We start from the raw sequence: 21926 nt of genomic DNA, 5'->3' as shown, positions 1-21926 counted from the left end.
ATATCCCTAATATATTTACTTACAATATATATCACTCAGTTAGTCTGCCTGTATCCAGACTACCAGCCATGCAGATCACAGTCCCTTCCTGACTTCCTCTGTACATGTGAACATATGGACCTAGACCCTGATTCTCTCCCCAGTTGTAGTCAAGGAAATCGAACTCCTTCACCAGCCCTGGCTTTCACTACTCTCATAGAGGACATATGGACCCTTCTCTTTTCAGACCTTTCTTTTGAATTTTTTTTGGAAAAAACTCTCATAGAAGCTGTGGATAAGCAAGCCCTCATACTAATACCCACCACTTGCATGGCAGGCATATGTACCAAGTGAATCAATCTCCTTTTTCCAGAACTCAACACTTTCATGATAGACACATGAGTATATCTTTTTTATTTTTGAAAATTTTTAATTAAAAAAAATACAATTTGTCTTGGGATATAATCTGTGGTTTTATTGTTTGTTTTCCTTCATTGATTATTGTAAGATAAATTCTAATGTAAGATAAATTTCAACTGAAATAAGCAGGCAACGAGAGGCAACAAAGGGCCAGGCAGTTTATTTGAGTGCAATTCCCGGGTGATGTTCCTTGGTCTGAAACACAGGCCGGGGAAGTCACACCCAGTCAGGGAGGTGGGGGCTTATAAGGGATTAGGAGGGGGAGGAGTGGGCAAGCTATCCTAGGGGGTGTGGAGAGGTATGATTGGCTGAAGGTGACATAATAGACAACTAGAAACTTTTTTTCCTTCCAAGAGGGAGGAGGCTGACATCCAGGTCTTAGTTGGCACATCAGAAGGATGGAATTCAGGAAGAGCTGTCCCCTTTCCATATAAGGCACGGACCTTGGGGTCTGGTCTATTCTCCTTTTATGGAATCTCTTTGTTTTGTTTGCATGTCCTTGTTTTTCCTTCCTCCTGCCTAACAATTACTTGTCTTCACTTCTGGTGAACTTTCATTTGTAATTTATTCTTGAATTCTATCACCTCATTTCTGAATTTTCCTAGTATATACAGTTATTATTATTATTTTTTTGGTATCATTAATCTACAATTACATGAGGAACATTATGTTTACTAGACTCCCCCATCACCAAGTCCCCCCCACATACCCCATTACAGTAACTGTCCATTCAGCTTAGTAAGATGCTGTAGAATCACTACTTGTCTTCTCTGTGTTGCGCAGCCCTCCCATGCCCCTCCCTCACATTATGTCTGCTGATAGTAATGTCCCCTTTCTTTTTTCCCCCTATATACAGTTATTTAATATTTCTCAGTGTTTATCCTGTGTGGTTAAAAAATTAACCTTACACAAAGAAAAGTGTTGCCTTTGTTCTTGGCCCCTGGAAGGTAATCATTAAGCCCTTGGAATGTCTTGCTTGATAAGTGTCTTTGTTTACCTGAATAGTCTGATAATGTGATTAATTGTTGGAGTTCTGAGTCATTCAGTATTAGCTCAAGTTCTGGATGGGTGGGAAACTAAGGTTAGCCATGCAGATGGTTAACCATGTCTATCTGACTGAGCCTCAGAACAGACTCTGAACATAGGCTTAGGTGAGCTTCCCTGGTTGGCAGTATTCCATGTTCAGTCACACACTAATGCTGGGAAAAGTTAGCATTGTCATGACTTCACTGGGAGAGGTCACCTGGAAGCTTTTGCCCAGTAAAGGACTCTGCCCCATGTGCTTCTACTCTTGACTTATTTTAGTCTGTATCCTTTTGCTACAATAAATGATAATCATGGCAGTAGTAGATTTCAGTGAATTCTTCGAGCAGTAATTCACTAGAAGCATCCTGGGAACCCCCAAACTTCTAATTCCTGAAAAGTTTATTTTACTATTTCTCAAAACTTTTTCTGACTTTTCAAAGCATTATAAGATGCTGAGTTTTCTTTTGAAAATAGCTCTGCCTTTTCATATAGTATCTGATATGTAGTATCCTAGTGATCTTTTTATAAATTTAAAATTTTAGTTTTTATTTCCTCTTTGAATGAAGAATAACTGAGTAGAGGTCATGTATGAAAATTGGTTTTGGCTAGGTGTATGTAAAAACTCAAAAGATCATAGGTGATGTTTTTCTAGACCGCAGTATAAATGGTGATTTGTACTTTATCAAAATACATATGGGCATATCTTGTTTTATTTTACTTCTCTTTACTGCACTTCACAGATACTGCATTTTTTACAAATTGAAGGTTTGTGATAACCCTGTGCTGAGCTACTTGGTTGGTGCCATTTTTTCCAACAGCAGTTGCCCACTTCTTGTCTCTGTCACATTAAGGTAATTCTCACAATATTTCAAACTTTTTCATCATCATTATTATTATATTTGTTATGGTGATGTGTGATCAGTGATCTTTAATGTTACTACTATTAATTGTTTTGGGCACCCTGAACTGTACCCGTATGAGATGGCAAACTTAATAAATGACACATGTGCTCTGACTTCTCTACTAGCTGGCCTCTTCCCCATGTCTCCCACTCCTCAGGCATCCATGTTCCCTGAGACATAAGATATTGAAATGAGGCAAGTTAATAACCCTACAATGGCCTCTAAGTGTTCAAGTGAAAGGAAAAGTTTCACATCTCCTACTTTAAATCAAAAGCTAGAAATGATTAAGCTTAGTGAGTAAGGTATGTCGAAGGCTGAGATAGGCCAAAAGCTAGTCCTCTTGCACCAAACAGTGAACCAAGTTTTCAATGCAAAGGAAAAGTTTTGAAAGAAATTCAAAGTGGTACTTCAGTGAACACATGGATGATAAGAAAGTAGAACAGCCTCATTGCTGATATGGAGAAAGATAGAAATCTAACCAGCCATGATGTTCCTATAAGCCAAAGCTTAATCCAGATCAAGACCCTAACTATTTTCAATTTGTGAAGAATGAAAGAGGTGAGGAAGTTGCAGAAGATAAGTCTGAAGCTAGCAGAAGCAGGTTCATGAGGTTTAAGGAAAGAAGCTATCTCCAGAGCATAAGGGTGCAAGGTGAAGCAGTGAGTACTAACATAGAAGCTGTACCAAGTTATCTAGAAGATTTAGCTAAGATAATTAATGAAGGTTCCTACACTAGACAACAGACTTTTGATATAGATGAAACAGCCTTCTACTGGAAGATGATGCCATCTAGGACTTTCATAGCTAGAGAGGAGAAGTCAGTGCCTGGCCACAAAGCTTCAAAAGGTAGGCTGACTCTCCTGTTAGGTGCTAATGCAGCTGATGATTGTACATTGAAGCCAGTGCTAATTGACCATCCCAAAAATCTGAGGGCCCTTCAGGATTATGTTAAATCTACTCTGCTTGTGCTCTACAAATGAAGCCACAAAGCTTGGATGACAGCACAATTGTTTACAACATGATTTACTGAATATTTTAAGCCCACTGTTGTGACCACTGCTCAGAAAAAAATACCTTTCAAAATATTACTGCTCATTGACAATGCACTAGGTGATCCTAAAGCTCTAATAGAGATATACTACAAGATGAATGTTGTTTTTATACCTGCTAACACAACATCTATCTGCAGCCCACGGATGAAGGGTGATTTTGACTTTCAATTCTTTTTACTTATAAGAGATACATTTCTCTTAGGGCTATAGCTGCCATAGACAGTGATTCCTCTGATAGGTCTGGGGAAAGTAAATTGACAACCTTCTGAAAGGATTCACCATTCTAGATGCCATTAAGAACATTTGTAATTCATGAGAAGAGGTCAAAATATCCACATTAACAGGAGTTAGGAAATAGATGATTCTAACTAACCCTCTTGGATAACTTTGAGGGGTTCAAGACTTTAGTGAAAAAAGTCACTGCAGATGTGGTGTAAATAGCAAGAGAGGTAGAATTAGAAGTGAAGCCTAGAAATGTGACTGAATTGCTGCAATCTCATGATTAAACTTCATTGCTATATATTAAAGCAATATATTTTATTCTACCCTATTCTTTTTAAAAATAAACATAGTAAAAATCAACCTTTTTTGTGTAGTTGTATGAATTTTAACACATGTGTAGATACATGTAGCTATACCACAATTCACATACAAAAGGTTGACATCAGAAAACTTTGCATGCATGATCCCTTTAGGGCCAAATCCTCCCCACACCCCTAGTATGGATCTGTTTGTTGTCACTATAGTTTTGTCTTTTAGAGAGTGCTGTATAAAGGTAATCAGATAGTATGTCATCTTTTGAGTTGGCTTCTTTTATTCAGCTTAGTGTTTTTGAGATTCATCTAAGTGGTTTGTGGTTCATTCCTTCTTATTGCTGAGTAGTATTTCATTGTAAGACTATAGCAGCTTGTTTATCCATTCACCTGTTAAAGGACATTTGGACAGTTTCCAGTTCTTGAATATAAATTTGAATTGGGTATTCAGTTATGAATAGAACTGATATAAAACATTTACATACATGTGTTTGTGTGAACATAACTTTCCATTTCTTAGGGTAAAGATATAAGTGAGGTGTTGCTGAGCTGTATTTTCAGTGTATAGTTAACTTCATAACCATTTGCCAAATTGTTTTCTAAAGTGGCTGCATCACTTTGTATCTCACCAGCAATATATAATAGTTCCAGTTCCTCTGCAAGCTGAACAACCCTTAGCATTGTCAGGATTTTTCATTTTAGTTGTCTAGTAAATATGGAGTAGTATCTGATAATTTTAGTTTGTATTTCTTTATTGGCTAATGATGTTATGTGAAATGTACTACTTTGCCATTCTTTTATCATCTTCGGTGAAATGTCTGTTGAAGTATTTTTGACTGTTTTAAAATTTGGTTGTTTTTTATTATTGAGTTTCCTGAATTCTTTATATATTCTGGATTTAAGTACTTTGTTAGGTGTGTGCTTTACAACTATTTTCTCTCAATCTATAACTTTTCATTCTCTTTAGATTGTCTTTTAATAGCAAAATTTAAAAATTTTGATGAACTCTTACGAATTTATTTCTTTGGTGGATTGTGCTTTTAATGTCATATCTAAGAACTCTTTGCCTTATCTATGAATTCTCACTGGGATTGTATTTCCCCCACAAGGGCCAAAATTGGTTCTTGGCAATGAAAGAAAATCATTCCTTGTATAAAAGCATATATATACATAGAGTACATAAACAGATTTACAATGCATCTGTGGTATTAACATTTCATAATGACACAAACCCCCCTTCCTCTTGAGCTATGCAAAGACTTTAAAGAGCTGGAGAGTTTTATGCTATGTTATACTGATTCCACAGTAGCTGCCAATGGAGTCACAGAGATAAAAGAATGATGTGCCGGAATTTCTACCATGTTTCTAAATACAATGAAATAGCTATCCTCCATTTAAAAATAATTCAGTTAAAGGAACAATATGCAATTGATAGTTTTTATGTGAGAGAAAAGTAAAGCTATAATCAACTGCAAAGTATTAATAATCACTCCTGCAATAATTTCAATTTGCCAACTAGTAAAGGAAGGCTAATATTGCACTTTCATTTAAAACAATAACAGAACCCCTCCCCAGCTTTCCCTTTGAATGTTAGTAAATGGATTTGCCTTGCTAAGATTTATAGAAAGTATCAGAAATATGTACTAGAAGTTATCGAATCATCATGAAATGAACTCTACTTTCAGCCAAACTATAAAATGTTTATTAGTTTCTCTCTTGATTTTCAACTTTACTGCATACTTTTTAAGGAAAAGTAACTAAATTGTGTTGTTCAGGTAGTTGTTGTTTGACCTGAGCACTTTCTAAAGTTAAGTCAAGAAATGATTTGTGGAAGGTTACAATAAGTATTTTGTGTTGAACGTAAGTGTCCCATTCATCCACTCTCTGTCATTTGATTGAGGAATTTAATCCATTTATATTTAAAGTAATTATTGATTGGTAAAGATTATTGCCATCCTGTCCATTATTTTCTGGCTGTTTTATGGTTCCTTTGTTCCTTTCTGCTTTTTCTATCTTTGTTATTGATTACTTTATCTTATGGTGGTATGCTTTGATTCCTTTTTAATTGTCTTCTGTATACCTACTACAGGTTTTTCCTTTGTGGTCACCATGAGGCTTACATAAAACATAGCATCCTCTTTTAAGCTGTTGACAATTTCAATAACATAAAAACTCAATACTTTACTTCTCCCCTTCACATTTAGTTATTGATGTCACATTTTATATCTTTTTATATTGTGTATCCATTAACAGATTATTTTATATATAGTTATTTGTAATACATTTCTATTATAACTTTTATACTAGAGTTAAAAGTGATTTCTGCACTACCATTCCAATGTCAGAAAATTGTGAATTTGACTTTACCAGTGTGTTTTATACATTTATATGTTTTATATCGTTAATTCGCTTGCTTTCATTTTAGCTTGAAGAAGTCTCATTTACTGTTATATTTAGAGGTGATAAACTCTCTCAGATTTTGTTTCTTTGGGAAAGTTATTTTCTCCATTCCTGAAAAAAAACTTTGCTGGGTACTATATTTTGGTTGGCAAGTTTTTTTCTTTCAGTACTTTGAATATATCATCCCACTCTCTCCTAGCCTGCAAGACTTCTGCTGAGAAATCCATTGAGAGCATTGTAGAGATTCAGTGGAATGTGACAAATCTCTTTTTCTGTTTTCAAAATCTCTTCACCTTTTGACAGTTTGCTTATGTCTTTGTGAAGTCCTCTTTGGATTGACTCTCTTTAGGGACATTTGAGCCTCATGTATCTGGCTGTAATATTTCAGCCATTATTTCTGTAAATAGACTTTCTATCATTTGCTCTGTATCTGCTTCTTCTGGGACTCTGCTATTGTATATTGTTTCATCTGATGATGTCTTCTAAATCCTAAAGACATTCTTCATTCTTTTTCTGTCTTTTTTCTTTTTGGTCCTTTGATTGGGTAATTTCAAATGACTTCCTTGGATGTTGACAACTTTCCAGGTGGTTTTATTTTACAAATTATGATTCCACAGAGTAGTCTCCATTTGAAGATGCTTCGTGTTCCAAGTTACTTGGAAGTGGTCTTGCTTCCAAGTCAGGAAAGTGAGTTGGAAAAGACACAGTGGTCTTTAAGTTCCTCATAAATAGATCTAATAATTTCTGCATCACAGTTGTGTTTCATGTGTGAGATTTTTCGCTTGTGAATGAAATTCAGCAAAAACAATTATTGGCTAAGATGAGGGTTTCTGGTGTGTATTATCTGGCTGATTAGCAAATGGGAAAAGCTATAGTGTACTCCTTCTGTGCCTGTGCTATAGGAGGCACAGTCAGCCTCTATCTCAATTTCATATAACATATGTATGTTATAGTCAGGGCCAAGGAAAGCAGATCATTCCCTTAGTGGTGTGAATAAAGTGATCAGCAGAACTTGTAAACCTCAAAATAATTGGAGGTATAATGCTCTGATATGTCATAATTAAATCCTATCTAGAAAGTGTCTCACCATCTTGCAAATACAGTGAAGTTGAGAGAAAAGTAATAAACCTGGTATGTGGAACTGTGATGTTGAAGAGGCAGGGAAATGGGCAATAACTTCACTTCAAGTAGGAGTCGAGATCAAGTCTATATTAGTGATAGCTTTTCAAATCAGAAGATGTCTCTATTTCAGTTATGTGACAATGCAAAATAGGATCTACTGTGCTTATTGACACAGTATTGGAACATACAGACACAGGGTAACTTTTATATTATAAAATTATACATTTATACCCTTTGCCACATGACTTTACAGTTCCTCCAACAGTAGACTATTTCCCCACTTTGTTGTTACTGGGCTTGAACAGATGACTAGCTTTGGTCTCTTCAATGTAAGTTGATGTATGTGAGCATTGGCCTTAAATGTCCTTGCACGGCGTAGCTTGCCAGTCTACATAAAAAGAACCTGCCTTGGGAAATCAGCTTTCAGAAGAGGATGAACTGTTACTAGAAAATGAGATACATGGAACATATGTAAACCCAACCAGCAGCCTGAAGCCCCAGCCTAGACCAGCTGGTAATAGCCAACCTGCAGAGCAATATAACTGAGGTAAAATTTTTTTTAATGCAGTATTATTATAGGAATAATTAAATAATGAATAATTAGGAAACCTAGAAATCCAATATGTATTTCCATTTCAACCCAAGAATTATTTAATAGAGTTTTTTAAAGTAAAAATTGAGGTAAAATTGGCATACAATAAATTGTATATAATTATATTGTACAATTTGATACATGGCTACAGTCTAGGTAGTGAACATACCCGTCACTGCCAAATGTTTCCTGTGTCCTTTACAATGCCTCTTTTTCCCAGGCAATTACCAGTCTGCTTTCTGTCACTACAGGGCCATTTGTATTTTTCTAGAATTTTATATAATGAACATATATAGTATATACTTTTATATATGAAATAATAGGCTTTTTTTACTCAGCATACTTATTTTGAAACTTATCCATGTTGTTTAATATATCAAGTGTTCATTCCTTTTCACTGTTGAATAGTATTCCATAGTAAATACATGACACAATTTGTGTATACATTTACCAGTTGATGGAAATATGGGTTGTATCCAGTATCTGGCTGTTACAAATAAAGCTGGTATGAACAATTGTGGACAAGTCTTTGGCCCCATCATTTCATTTCTCTTGAGTATATATCTAGGAGTGAAATATTTTGGAGTTATTTGGGGAAATGTGAATACAGAAAAGATAATAGGTAATTACTACTAATAATCAAGAGTATGGTAATTTGAGGGAGGGCTGTGACAATGAATGTCTTTATCATAGAAGATGATATACTTAAGAATGAAGTGACGTCATGTTTTTCTCTTAAAAGAATCATACAATCAAATATGTTAAATAGGAACAATAAACAATTGTCAAATCAAGTGGAGTTTATATGGTGTTCATGTATTTACATTTCTGCATGTTTGAAATAATCAAAAAGTAGGTTGGAATAATATGGAATACTTCATTGTAAATTCAAAAAGTTATAAAAACTTCAATAAAATGTTTTAAAATGTAATGTGAAACATGAAAAGACTGAAATAAAAATAATAACAAAATAAAACTATTTAAACAATATTATAAATGTTAATATTTCCAATTAACTTACAATTTTAATGTAAATCAAGAAAAACAAACTGAGTCTCAGTTTTCAGATAATTTTACTAATGACTGTAAATTTAATATGAAGGCAGAAGAGTCCAAGAAATAAAACAATCTTAAAAATAACTACTTTAGAAGATTTGATATCCTATATACTAAGACAGTATGTATATAGCATAAATAGATAAACTAGGACAGGGTAATGTTATCACAGGTTTCAGCCAAGGAAAGAATACACAGCTTATAAATGAGCCTCAGTAAATATATATATTTGCTATATGACAAAGGTAGTACTGCTTATCAGTAGGGAAACAGATTCTCAGTAAGTTGTATTGGGTCCATATGTATGGGAAAAAGGAAAACTAGGACTTTATCTCAGGGATATTAATTATAATTATATTAATATGAAAGATAGTAGATGATAATGCTGGCAAGTATCCTTACAAGCATTGTGCAGAGAGGAATTTCTTAAATAATATGCAAAAACAGCCATCAAGAATTTGATGTATTTGACTAAATAGGAAACTCCTGTTTTAAATAGTCTTCAACCCTAAAGGCAGATCTTTGTGTCATATTACATCCACTATCGTTCACCCTTGTGCCATTCGTATCTGCTTCTCTAAATTCTGGGAACAGCTTTCAGGATTCTGTGGTCTTTTTCATAGAGAAAATGTAAAACAGAAACATTAGTGGAATAAACAATAGCTCCAGCCACTGCAGCTGATCTGAGGGCCACAGCTGATAATCAGCATATGCCTAATGTACTCCTTCCTGGGTTTTCCTCTGGTGGATTATGCAGATTATCTAGTTAACATAACAGACTCTTATTTCTTAGGGATCTCAACCCTTGCACTTACCGCCTTTCTCAGATAATGGCTGTTTTACTTGTCCATTTATGGGACAAATGTATACTAAGACACATCCAGGTATATCACCTGGGAGGCAGACATATTCTATCCTTCCTCAATTGTGTAACAACAGTTATTACCTTCTGATAATCATAATAATTTCATTTCTTGCCTGCTTGTAGTTTGGAAAAGTTATAAATTACAGTCCAGAGGGACTCATGCCCTGCCCACTGGTGGAAACATTCCCTTTTTTGCAAATCAAGACCTCTAAATCTTCAGTGTCTGGAAATCTGGGAATAACACAACTTTCTCAAGTGGTTCACTAGGAGTAATGGTAAGTGGGGCCATTTCTAGTTGCTACTCTTGGTTTCCAGACTCTTAATTCTACTTAATGGTGAAAAGGTACCATTAAATGGTCATAGATTCAGACTGTAAATGCATTTGGGAGACTGGTACCTTATCCTTACTTTCTGAGCTGGCACCTCAGCTGGGCATCCTACTAGCCACTTTATCAGTATGGTACTTCTGGTACCTGTGTATCCCAAAGTTATGTGGTTACTTCCATGATGTCTTTGCTATAAAGTGCTTCATTTGGTGTGCTGCATGCAACATTATGCGGTACCTTGTGTCAGTGAATCAAACACTCTAATCCTTATGGGTAGTTTAGGTAGAAAAGACAAACCAATAATTGGAAGTATTGCCTATCAGTCAAAATGAATCATTGTCCTTCCAAGCAGAAAGGGATTTAATGAGGTTGACTGATACCAAATAATCAGGCTTCTTGAGGGTTGGAATATGCTGATTGCTGAGTCTTGATTTCTAATTTGGCAGGTTGGAAAATCAGAATGACAGTAGCTTCGTCAGTCTTGTTAAGCAAGATCCCATGCTCTTGGGCCTATAAATAGCATCCCTCTGCTACCATGTCTATTCTAAAATGTTTTCATTTTCTAGCATGGAGTGGATGATGACAGAAGCTGGCTGAGACCAAACTGTAGAGCCATTCTGTTTATTCAGTGCCTCTTCCATAGTAGATGCCCTCTGGTGGACATTAATATGTGACACACACAACTCACATTGAGGCTTTCTTCCATAGGTCCATCTTCATGCCTTTAACCAAGAACTTTTGTCCCTGAGCTTCACCCTACTTCCAGGTCTCTGACCAAATAGCCAAGCCATCTGATACTTCTCCCAAATTTTTATATTCTAATCTTGAGTCACTTATCTTTACTTAAAAACTGCATCACATGGGTCACCACCCACATCTCTGACCTTTGGAGGATTTTTCCTCACTGCTGTCTTTCAAGAAACTCCACGAATGGGGCTGTACAGCTGCCACAGTGCAGTTATGGCTTGCTGCCAAGTAGTGAATTCGTCAGTCTTGTTATTGTTGGCTTTTCTCCTTCTCCATCAGCTAGTCATGAGATCTTCCATGCAGCCAAAGATGTGTGTTGAGTGAGAGATGCTTTTGAAGGAATGTTGGATGATACAGGGCTCTGTGTCAGTTGCTCATGCAGCTTGTCATTCAACCTTGCTGATGAATGATCCTGGATACAATTCTGTATTATCATGGATTGTTGTGGGCCTGCCTAACCTCATGATTTAATAGGTCTGACAGTACCTAACTCATTATTGGAATCCTAGTTACATGGTAACTTAGTAGATCATGGTCAGGCTTGCTATCTTTTAAATGTTTTTCAAAAATTGTACAGTTCTCTGAAGATGGCATTGACATGCGTCAGAACCATAGAGGTCTACATTGCATGTTTCCTGTTGTGGAGTTCCCCCAGTTGTGGAATATGATGCATCCAAAATCCAAAGAAGCCAACCAGGCATTATGCTTCCTCATGGTGGGAGGTGCAGGATGCAATAATTTGTCCTTTATTCCAGAGAGAATGTTGTGGAATGCCTCAGACCTAATAATACCCCTAATATTATTATTGCTGTGGTAGTACTTAAATCTTCATAATATTTATCTCTCACCAACTTTGGTGTTTTGTTTACCAAATCCTTCAATCTGGTTACCATCTCTTGTTCATACCGTCTGATTAGCATGATTTCAGTCATGTATTGGACCAGTGTGAAGTCTGTGGGATGTCCAGTTGGTTCAGATCTCTTTGAAATATACTATGACTGAAGGAAGTGAAGATAACCTAATCCTGGAGCAGAATAAAATGTACAATACCCATACCAAGTGAATGTGAACTGTTCATGGTCCTCCTTTCAGGATAGACAATAATTAGTTCAGTGATTAGATGATGTGTTCATTTTCTATTGCTTCAAAAGAAATTACCACAAACTTAGTATAACAACACCCATTTATTATTTCAAAGTCTCTGTCACAAGTCTGGTATAGAAGTATAGATGGTTTCTTTATTCAGGATTTCACAAGGCTGAAATAAGTGCTGGCTAGGGCTGTGATTTCATCAGGAGCTGGGGGTTCTCTTCCAAGTTCACTCATTGTGTTGGCATAATTCAGTTACTGGAAGGTGTATGATTGAGGTCCCATTTTCTTCCTGGCTGTTGGCTCAAGTTCACTTTCATCTTTTAGAGGCCAGCCTTAGGTTCTAGCCATGTGACCCCCACCATAGACAGTTCATAACATGGTTGTTTGCTTTTTTCCAGGCCAGCAGGGGTGTCTGTGGCTACTGCTTTTGAAAACTTCCTCAATTAGGTGAGGCCCATTTTGATATTATTGATATGGTTGAATTCATGTCTGCTGTTGTACCTTTGGTTTTCTATATGTCTCATGTCGTTTTTGTTGCTCAATTCATGACTTACCATTCTTTCACATGAATGTTTTCTAATGTAGCATTTTAATGACTTTGCACTATATCTTTTAGTTATTTAGTTTTTTAGTTATTTCATGAAATTTTGCTGTAGGCTTATCAGGAACAGTTTTAGACTAATGCTAACTTTATTCCAGTGAAATAGAAAAAGAGACACGTACATAGGTCTACTCCCTCTTCTCCATTTTTAAGGTATTATTGTTACATATACTACATCTATAAATGTTACAAACCTAATAACACTTTGCTATGATTATTACTTTATATAATTGTATGTATTTTAAAGAAGCTAAGAGAAGAATAGGTGTATATTTATAGATTTTGTTATACTTATTCTGGTTCTCCTTGTTTATTCTAGTGGGTTTAAGTAACTATCTAAAGTTGTTTCCTTATCTCAATATTGCTGTTTTCTCCCACCTCTTTGTTCTTTTGTGCTGTTATTATTATAGTAATATATTATCAATGCTTTGTCACTTGCCAAACACATAAACATATTTTATACGATTGCTTTTTAACTAAAGACAAAGTAGAAAAATGTGCATTTTATACTGTCTTTTATAATTACTTTTACCAGTGCTCTTTTTCATGTAGATTAAAATTATAGTTAGGAATCATTTGCTTTCAGCTTGAAACAATTACTTTTTTTAAAAATTAAGGTATTATTGATATACACTCTTATGAAGGTTTCGCATGAAAAAACAATGTGGTTACTACATTCACCCCTGTTATCGTGTACCCCCCATACCCTATTTGCCTTCTCTGTGCTACACTGTCTTCCACTTGATCCCCCCACACCATGTGTGCCAATCATAATGCCCCTGAATCCCCTTCTCCCTCCCTCCCCACCCGCCCTTCCGCACCCCTCCTCTTTGGTAACTGCTAGTCCCTTCTTGGAGTCTGAGTCTGTTGCTGTGAAACAATTACTTTAATAGTCTTGTAAGGTGGATTTTCTGACAAATTCTCAATTGTTGTTTATCTTGGACTGCCTTTATTTAGCCTTCAGTTTTGAAAGCTACTTTTGCTGGACATAGGGTATTTTGGTTAACAGATTTTTTTTTCTTTCAGGACTTTGAATCTGTCTTCCTGCTGCCTTCAGCATCCATGTTTCTGACAAGAAGCCAGCTATTTGTCTTATTGGGGTACCCTTGCAAGTGATGAGTTGTTTTTCTCTATTGCTTTCAAAATTTTCTCCCTGGCTTTCAGTATTTTTACCCTGATATGTTTGTGGATCTTTTTGTGTTTCTACTACTTTCAATTTGTTGAGCTTCCTGGATGCATAAGTTATTTGTTATGACTTGTTAAATTAACATTTGTTAGGTGGAGCACAGAGTGTTGGAAGTGAACCATGGTTCAAAAACCGACCATAGAAGAAATTGAAATAGAGGTTTGGTACTCAGAGATCCTGGATGAAGTACAAAGTATGCCTTGAAAGGCCACATAGGGAGGTCAAGGTAGAGAGAGGTAGGACCTGGGGCATATGCCTTTATTAGAGTCCATGGGTGGAGTGCACTGGGGTCCTGGGCTGAGGCTGAGTTGGTCAATTCCAACCAAAAGAGTGGTGGTTTGGTAAGCCCCATGAGGGTCTGATCTAAGGGGTGCATAAAGGATTCAGGTGCTGGGAGGCAGGGAAGACTTGATAACAAGGGCTACTGGGGAAGTCATACCAATTTCCCTTTACTGTGATTCTAGGTTATGTGCTTGCATGAGGGGGCTAGTTATCAGTTTAAGGTCCCAGAAGGCTGCTTGGCCAAACAAAATAGATGCCAAGGCAGTAATACCGTGGGAGAGCTTAACTACTCTCAACATTATTGTTTGTCAATAAATTTGGAAAGTTTTAAGCTTTTTGTTTTTTGTTTTTTATGATTCTTCCTCCCTCTCTGCTTGTTCTGGTTTTCCCACTGTGCATATGATGGTGCACTTTAATGGTGCCCCACATTTTTAAGGCTCTATTCCTTTTTCTTCATTCCTTTTCCCATTCTTCAAGCTTGTATATTCCCTAAAGACCTATCTTCAAGTTTGCTAATTCTTTCTTCTGCTAACTCATATCTGTTAAGCCCCTCTGGTGAAATTTTCATTTCTAGGATTTCCCTTTAGTTATTTTTTTTTTAATTTTATATCTTTATTGATATTTTGTTTGATGTAGCATTGTTATCATACTTATTTCTTTAGTCATTCCCCTTTAGTTCTTTGAATATATATATATAATGGCTTCTTTGAATTCTTTGTTAGATCTGGTTGTTCTCATGGGAAGTTTCTTTGGTGTTTTTTTGGCCAATATATGGATCATACTTTACAGTTTCTTTGCATGTCTTATAATTTTTGTTGGCTAAGTGGAAATTTTTAAGTAATATAATATAGCAATTATGGGTAGTGGCTTTTGTATGCTTATTTGTTTAGTGATTGAGTGAATTATACTAGTGAAACCTATCACCCCCACTGCACCTTGAAGCCTCTGATGTCGCTCCTCAGTGGGACCGCCTTGAGTATGCCACTCTGGAATCAGTGTTTTTGGCAGGGCTCTGTTTGCTTCTCCCTGACCCAACCTAACTGTTAAGCTCCACTGTCAGGGGAATGCTGGATTATTTTCAGCAGTGCCCTGCAGCACTATCTAGTCTCTGTCTTGTTATTTATGCATTCACTAGCTGAGTTAAGTGTCAGGGGAGAATTATGTTCTTAAGAAGAGATGGAAGTAGGACCTGAAATGTTCCAGGGTTACACAGTCCAGTTAGGGTGGAAACACAAACAAGATGAGTTAAAGAGAGATCTTTTAAACAAAAAAGCAGAAAGTATATAAACTTTGGCTCTGGGAAACTTGGTTTTTGGTTTTGTGGTTTAAAACTTGCTCAAAAATACAACATTCATTTGGGCTTTATGATAAAATGTCTCATATATTGCATCACTTTCTTTGTGATCTCAACATGGATATTGAAGAGGGAGGAAAAGGCAAGCCAGGAATAATGGGCTGGCCTATTGCAGCTCCAGACACTGTCACTCCTAGCTGGTGGGAAAAGAGAGCAAGAGGAGGCAGAAATAGTTTACTGCTTTTAAATGTTTGGTCTTATGTCTGCTTTGCAACCTCTTGTTCTTTTACTGCATGTTAGGGCTTTTTGATATAAGTTTTGTATGCAATGTATACATAGGTATGAAAATATCAACTTTCCTTATCAGTTAAATACTCTTGGATGAATATTTGATGTAAACAATATAGGAAAAAAAGCTTGCATATTATATTTTCTTTTGACTTTATTTCTAAAGAGCATTAAAAATCTATTTAGTGTCTTTATTTCCAGTTCAAGAAGTGTTTCCTTTGTCATTATGAAAAGTACAATTATAGGCATTATATTTGCCTGGCAAATTCCTAGGAAAAAACAAAATAAATAAGTATTCATTCAACAAGGAAAGTGAAGCTGGCCTACAGAGACAAAAAAAATCCTGAATTAGCAATGATTCATCTCAACCTTAGTACTAATATCCCAACAGAGTTAGGAACCTAGGTTGGAGGAGCTCTCCAGTTTCCTCTTATTAGAGATTCTGTAGTATATGGTGTCATTATTTGAAGATTACTAAATTCCTATATTACTAAAACAGCCATATTTATATAAATTCCTATATTACTAAAATAGCCATATTTAAATATAAGAGAATATATTTCAAAACCAAACAAAAGTATAAGTAGGATAAATAGAAAAGAGAAGGGAAAAGGTTTAGATTCTCTCTCATCTTGAGCTACCCACAATGTCCATTGACTCCTTTTGGAATTGGTTATTGAAATGTCTGTCAACTCCAAGTGAATGCTGCTGGTAGGACTGGCCCTGATAACTCTTTAGGTGTTAAACACAGGGTTCAGGTGGCACCTGTGAATCCCGTTGACCATGAGAAAAAAAATTCAGAACAAAGTTACTTGTTGGGTTTTTATGGAAGTCGATCTCAACTGAAGACTTACAGCAGCCTCCTCTTCTCTCTCCCTCATTTTCACTGTGAGGCATGAAAGCCCATCTTTTAGCTGTTTAAATATAACACTGCTTACCTAATCTCTGTTCATCTGATTCCCAGTCCATTCAGACCTTCCTGAATACTGGAGATAAAGGATGTGCAAGACTCCAGAGACAGCCCCTTTGCCTTTCCTTCTCCATGGTATCCTGTCAGCGGGTGCAAATCTGACCCAGAATGAATGTATCTCATTCTACTTCTCCATTTTTTGTATTTTTTGTCATGGCCCTTTTGAATCTTGTCATTCACTCTTTCATGATTTTCTCTTAGTGCTGTGGGTCATTAGTATGTTGCTGAGGTGGACTAGCACTCACTCATTTCAGATCAAGGATGTCAGAGGTTTGGGGAGTAAATATAGACATAAGGAACAGGACAAACAACTTCACCATTCCCACCTCAAATCATGAAGTACTTAGCCAGTCTTACTTTGAATATGGGACTGTGGTTCTCCTACTTAAAGGCAAGACACAGAGTGAATGCAAAATCTCCCTCAGAATGTTTCTTCATGCCACTCCTGGAAGTCGCAGACTCTGCATATGAGCTATGCACATGACTTTTATTTTTTATTTTGATATCGTTAATGTACAATTACTTGAACATTATGGTTACTAGACTCCCCCTATTACCAAGTCCCCCCCACATACCCCATTCATTACAGTCACTGTCCATCAGCGTAGTAAGATGTTATAGAATCATTACTTGTCTTCTCTGTACATACTGCCTTCCCCATGTCCCCACCCCCCTACATTATGTGTGCTAATCATAATGCCCAATTTTCCCTCTTATCCCTCCCTTCCCACCCATCCTCCCCAGTCCTTCCCTTTGGTAACTGTTAGTCCATTCTTGGGTTCTGTGAGTCTGCTGCTGTTTTGTTCCTTCAGTTTTTTCTTTGTTGTTATACTCCACAGATGAGTGAAATCATTTGATACTTGTCTTTCTCTGCCTGGCTATTTCACTGAGCATAATACCCTCTAGCTCCACCCATGTTGTTGCAAATGGTAGGATTTGTTTTCTTCTTATGGCTGAATATTCCACTGTGTATATGTACCACATCTTCTTTATCCATTCATCTACCGATGGACACTTAGGTTGCTTCCATTTCTTGGCTATTGTAAATAGTGCTGTGATAAACATAGGAGTGCATATGTTTTTCAAACTGGGCTGCCACATGACTTTTATTAATTAAAGTGAGACAAAAACTCTCAAAATCTGTTTGAATAAGTAACTTCTGAAGGCATGGGTGTCTTTTACACTTTATTGAGATACAACTCGTATACCAAACAACTCACTCTTTTGAAATGTAGTATATTCTGAATTATACATTCATTATCACAACTTCAGAACATATTATCCCAAAACAGATTTTACTTGTCTTAGTTCCCATATGCTCCAGCTCTAGGCAATCACTAATTCACTTTGTCTCTACAAATTTGCCTACTCTGGCTATCTCATGTAAATGGAATTATACAATATGTGGTCCTTCATGACTAGCTTCTTTAATTTAACATAATGTTTTAAAGGTTCATGTTGTAGCATATGTCAGTACTTACTTCTTTATATTGCTGAGAAGACATTCAACAACAGTATTTCATTGGATGGCTATCCCACATTTGTTCATCCATTCATCAGCTGAGACATTTGGGTTTTTTCCATTTTTTGGCTATTGTGCACATTTGCTCTGAGAGCTGCTGCTATGAATGTTTATGTGTATGTTTGTGTGGACATATATTTTCATTTCTCTTATATACCTGGGGGTGGAATTGTGGATCTATATTTAAACATTTGAGGAACTGCCTCATTGTTTTCCACAGTTACTGTGCCATTTTATATTCCCTCTAGGAATGTATGAGAATTCTGATTTTTCTACATCCTAGCCAATACTTTTTATTTTTTATTATAGCCTTTATATTTTGATTATAGTGCATGTGAAGTAACATTTCATTATTGTCTTGTTTTGCATTTCCCTATTGGCTAAAGAAGGTCATGGGATTTTATTATACCTTTATGCATGAAGGCAATAAACAATTCCCTTAACATAAAATTAACCTTAAAACTAGTTACAGCTTCTAGTAAAACATCGACCAAAGTTTAGACATTATTACCAGGGCAGCAAAACTGTGAAGTAAATAGCTATTTAGGCTTATAGAGGACTTAGAAGTTAAGGGACAGGACAGTAAGGCTGACATTTAATGTTCACAATTCAACACTTTATTATATCCTATGAATGAGTATAAATGGATATAATAAAGTCTTTCCTTGGATGGGCTTTCCTAAATATTTGCTTATTAGACATCAAATCACTATCTAGACAAGACAGGTTCATTCAAGGAATATGCTTATTTAATTGCAGAAAATGTATTTGTTTGTGGGCATAAGAAAAGAGATGCTGAGTGAAATATCCAATTAATATGTGAACATTAGTTAAAATTAGAGAAGACTCAGAGAAGGCATAGGTTTACCTGGGGAGAATAAAAGGAAATGTGGATTCGTTTCATGAAAGGGAATCCTATCTTCAGGAAGTTTCAGGATGGGAAAATAGTCATATATGCTAGGGGAAAAAGAATATTTCAGAAAGGAGAGAGGGAACATCACCTCGGCTGGGCCACAGCTTTAAGATTTGCAAGACAGGACCTTTGTTCTGTTTGATTCTTTCTTATGAAAGTGAACAAGGAAGGCAAAAGAAGCCATGCAAAAGCCCATTTAGAGTTTCCATTATGACTTGGTTAAATTTGCCTAGTTAAGTTGTATTTACTATTAAATATTAATAATCATTTTGCTAAATATTAACTATTCAGTAATACAGGTTAGGGAAATAGAGGAGAAACTCATCATGTATTTTTCCACATTGCAGGCCCCAATCAGATGGAATAAATTTTTCCTTTAAATGAGTATTTTAATTATGATAACAACCTTGTTATTAAAATTATTTCAGATCCTTTTCCTTAGCTTAGAGGGTGAGGGTCTGAAAAAGTTATGAAATCACCCATGATTTCATCAGGAATGGGGTGGGGGTGGGGGGAAACTCATTCCTATCTACTAAAAGTACATAGAGGTAAAAAAAAAACAACAACTTTTCTTTGTGCTACTTACTGAGTCCCTGTCATTTCAACATACTAGAATTAGTTTATATGGTGTGCCTAGTATGCAATTCTGTCATCTAGAACTTCTATCAACCTCCTACTTTTCAATTCTTCTTTTAAATAACATGTAAGTTTAAAGTGTACAATGTGATGATTTGATACATGTATATATTGCAAAATGATTATCACAAGATTAGTCAACACCTCCATCCCCTCATATAATTATCTTTTGTTTTGGTGGTGGTAATACTTAAGATCTAATTCCAACAACTTTCTAGTAGATAATACATAGTAATGTTAATTATAGTCACCATGCTGTACATTAGCTCCTCAGATCTTATTCATCTTATAGCTGAAAGTTTGTATACTTTGACCAACATCTCTCCATTTCTCCAAACACTTCATCCTCTGGCAACCACCATTCTACTCTCTATTTCAGTGTTTGATTTTTTAGATTTCAGGTGTGAGAACATACAGTATTTGTCTCTGTCTAACTTACTTCACTTAGCCTAATACCCTCAAGGTCTATCCATGTTGTCACAAATAGCAGGATTTCCTTTTTTAAGGTTGAATAATACTCCATTTTATCTACCTCATTTTCTTTATCTGTTCATCCATAAATGGACACTGGTTGTTTCCATGTCTTGGCTACTGTGAATAATGCTGCAGTGAACATAGGAATGCAGATACCTCTTTGATATGCTGCTTTCATTTTTTGGGGGGGTTTATCTTATACTACCATTATACTTAGTTAGAAAGTCAAAATTCTGCAAGCAGAATCAAAATGGCACATACCTAACTAGACACATAGTTTCTCAGTCATTCACTTATTTGGTGATCCATTTCCACAGTCACCATGGAATGAGCACACAAAATCATGAGAGTTGGTACAGACTCAATTCAGTTTCCTATCATCTCATCCACTTCACAAAACCACAAATCCCATGGACCCTAGGTGACATTAATGTCTCCACTAGCCCTATCTCATAATTCCAAACAAGAATACCAAATCAAACTCAGAAACTACTTACTTCATAATCAAGTGCAGTTTCAAATATAAATCACAACTAATCATTCTACAATGTTTGTCAGCTTCTTAAAAAGTTAAATATAAACTTAGCTATTATTACCCAGCATCTTTTCTTCTCCTGGGTATTTCCCCAGGAGAAATGGCAATATGCTAGCTCTATTCATAACATATAAAACCTGGAAATACACCAAATGATCAAGAGAAAAATGAATAAATGTTGTATATTCACACAACGTAAGGTTGTTCAGAAGTAAAAAGAATGACCTAACACATTAATCTTAAAACGCTAGGATGAGCTAAAGACATGCAGAACTGATAAAATTATGGCGACATATATCAAAACTATGGTTGTCTCTGTTGAAACTGACTAGAAAAGGGCACCGGAAAACTTCCTGACAAGTGATGGCATAAAACAGGCACCAGGGTCAGCATGCACACACTGAGCGCCTCCCACGTGCCAGATGCCGCTCTAGGTGTCAGGGCTTTCTCGAAGGGCAAAACTGACAACAAAACCAGAAGCCGTCATTCTCTGGTTCACGACCACCGACGTGGGGTCCACGCGTACAGGCCTGAGTGAAGCGAAACCTTAACGCGCACCGGCTCCCAGTTCTCGGCTCAGCCCTCTCCGACCCAAAGTCCGGTACCCGCGTCAGCCCTTCAGAGCCCGGCCTCCTTTGCTATGGGTTCCCGAATCCGGTTCCCCGATTCCCCTTCTTCCGTCCTCAACCCTTCCGGGCCCGAGGTTTCCGGAGACTCAAGACTTCTTGCGTTTTCCAACTCGGCCGCCCGGGGCGAGCTTCCGGTTCCGTTTTCTGCCCTTCCTGGGTTCAGGTTTAGGATTACTTCCTCTGCGCTTTCGTTCCTTCCATGACTTCACCGTAATCCCAGAGAACCAACACCCTGCTCTTCAAAGTCCAATGAATAGCCAGCGGCAGCCCTCCGCCAGTGGCCGGCGAGCTGCGCACGGCGGAGCTCCCAGCAGCCTCCAGGGCGAAGCGCAGAATTTGCGGCCGGTGGCTTCGGCGTCGACCCGAAAATCGGGACCTTGGCAATATTGGACTACTTTTCCCACAGGCTCCCAAGTAGTAAAAGAACTTCGACCTTTGGTTCCCCTTCCGGTGTCGCTGTGGTTTGGGAGTTATGCCTGGTGAG

General features: G+C 36.8%; 1 protein-coding gene across 3 annotated transcripts in view; it reads left to right on the top strand.

Annotated features, from left to right (window-relative positions):
* The window catches only part of ZNF529 (zinc finger protein 529), an 82598-nt gene that overhangs the window by 32132 nt on the left and 28540 nt on the right, over positions 1 to 21926 (top strand). Inside the window, exon 1 of one of the 3 annotated variants that reach the window (XM_036885768.2) lies at positions 21240 to 21921. The exons of the other annotated variants lie outside the window; for them this stretch is intronic. Within the exon in view, the coding sequence (XP_036741663.2) occupies positions 21915 to 21921 (7 nt within the window). The 5' untranslated portion in view covers positions 21240 to 21914. Of the gene's footprint in view, positions 1 to 21239; positions 21922 to 21926 lie in introns of those variants that run through there. 3 annotated transcript variants of the gene reach the window in all.

This window comes from Manis pentadactyla, chromosome 15 (assembly GCF_030020395.1).
Source record: "Manis pentadactyla isolate mManPen7 chromosome 15, mManPen7.hap1, whole genome shotgun sequence".
Lineage (NCBI taxonomy): Eukaryota > Metazoa > Chordata > Mammalia > Pholidota > Manidae > Manis > Manis pentadactyla.
The sequence above is the reverse complement of the archived record's forward strand: the minus strand, read 5'-3'. Positions and strand labels throughout refer to the sequence as shown.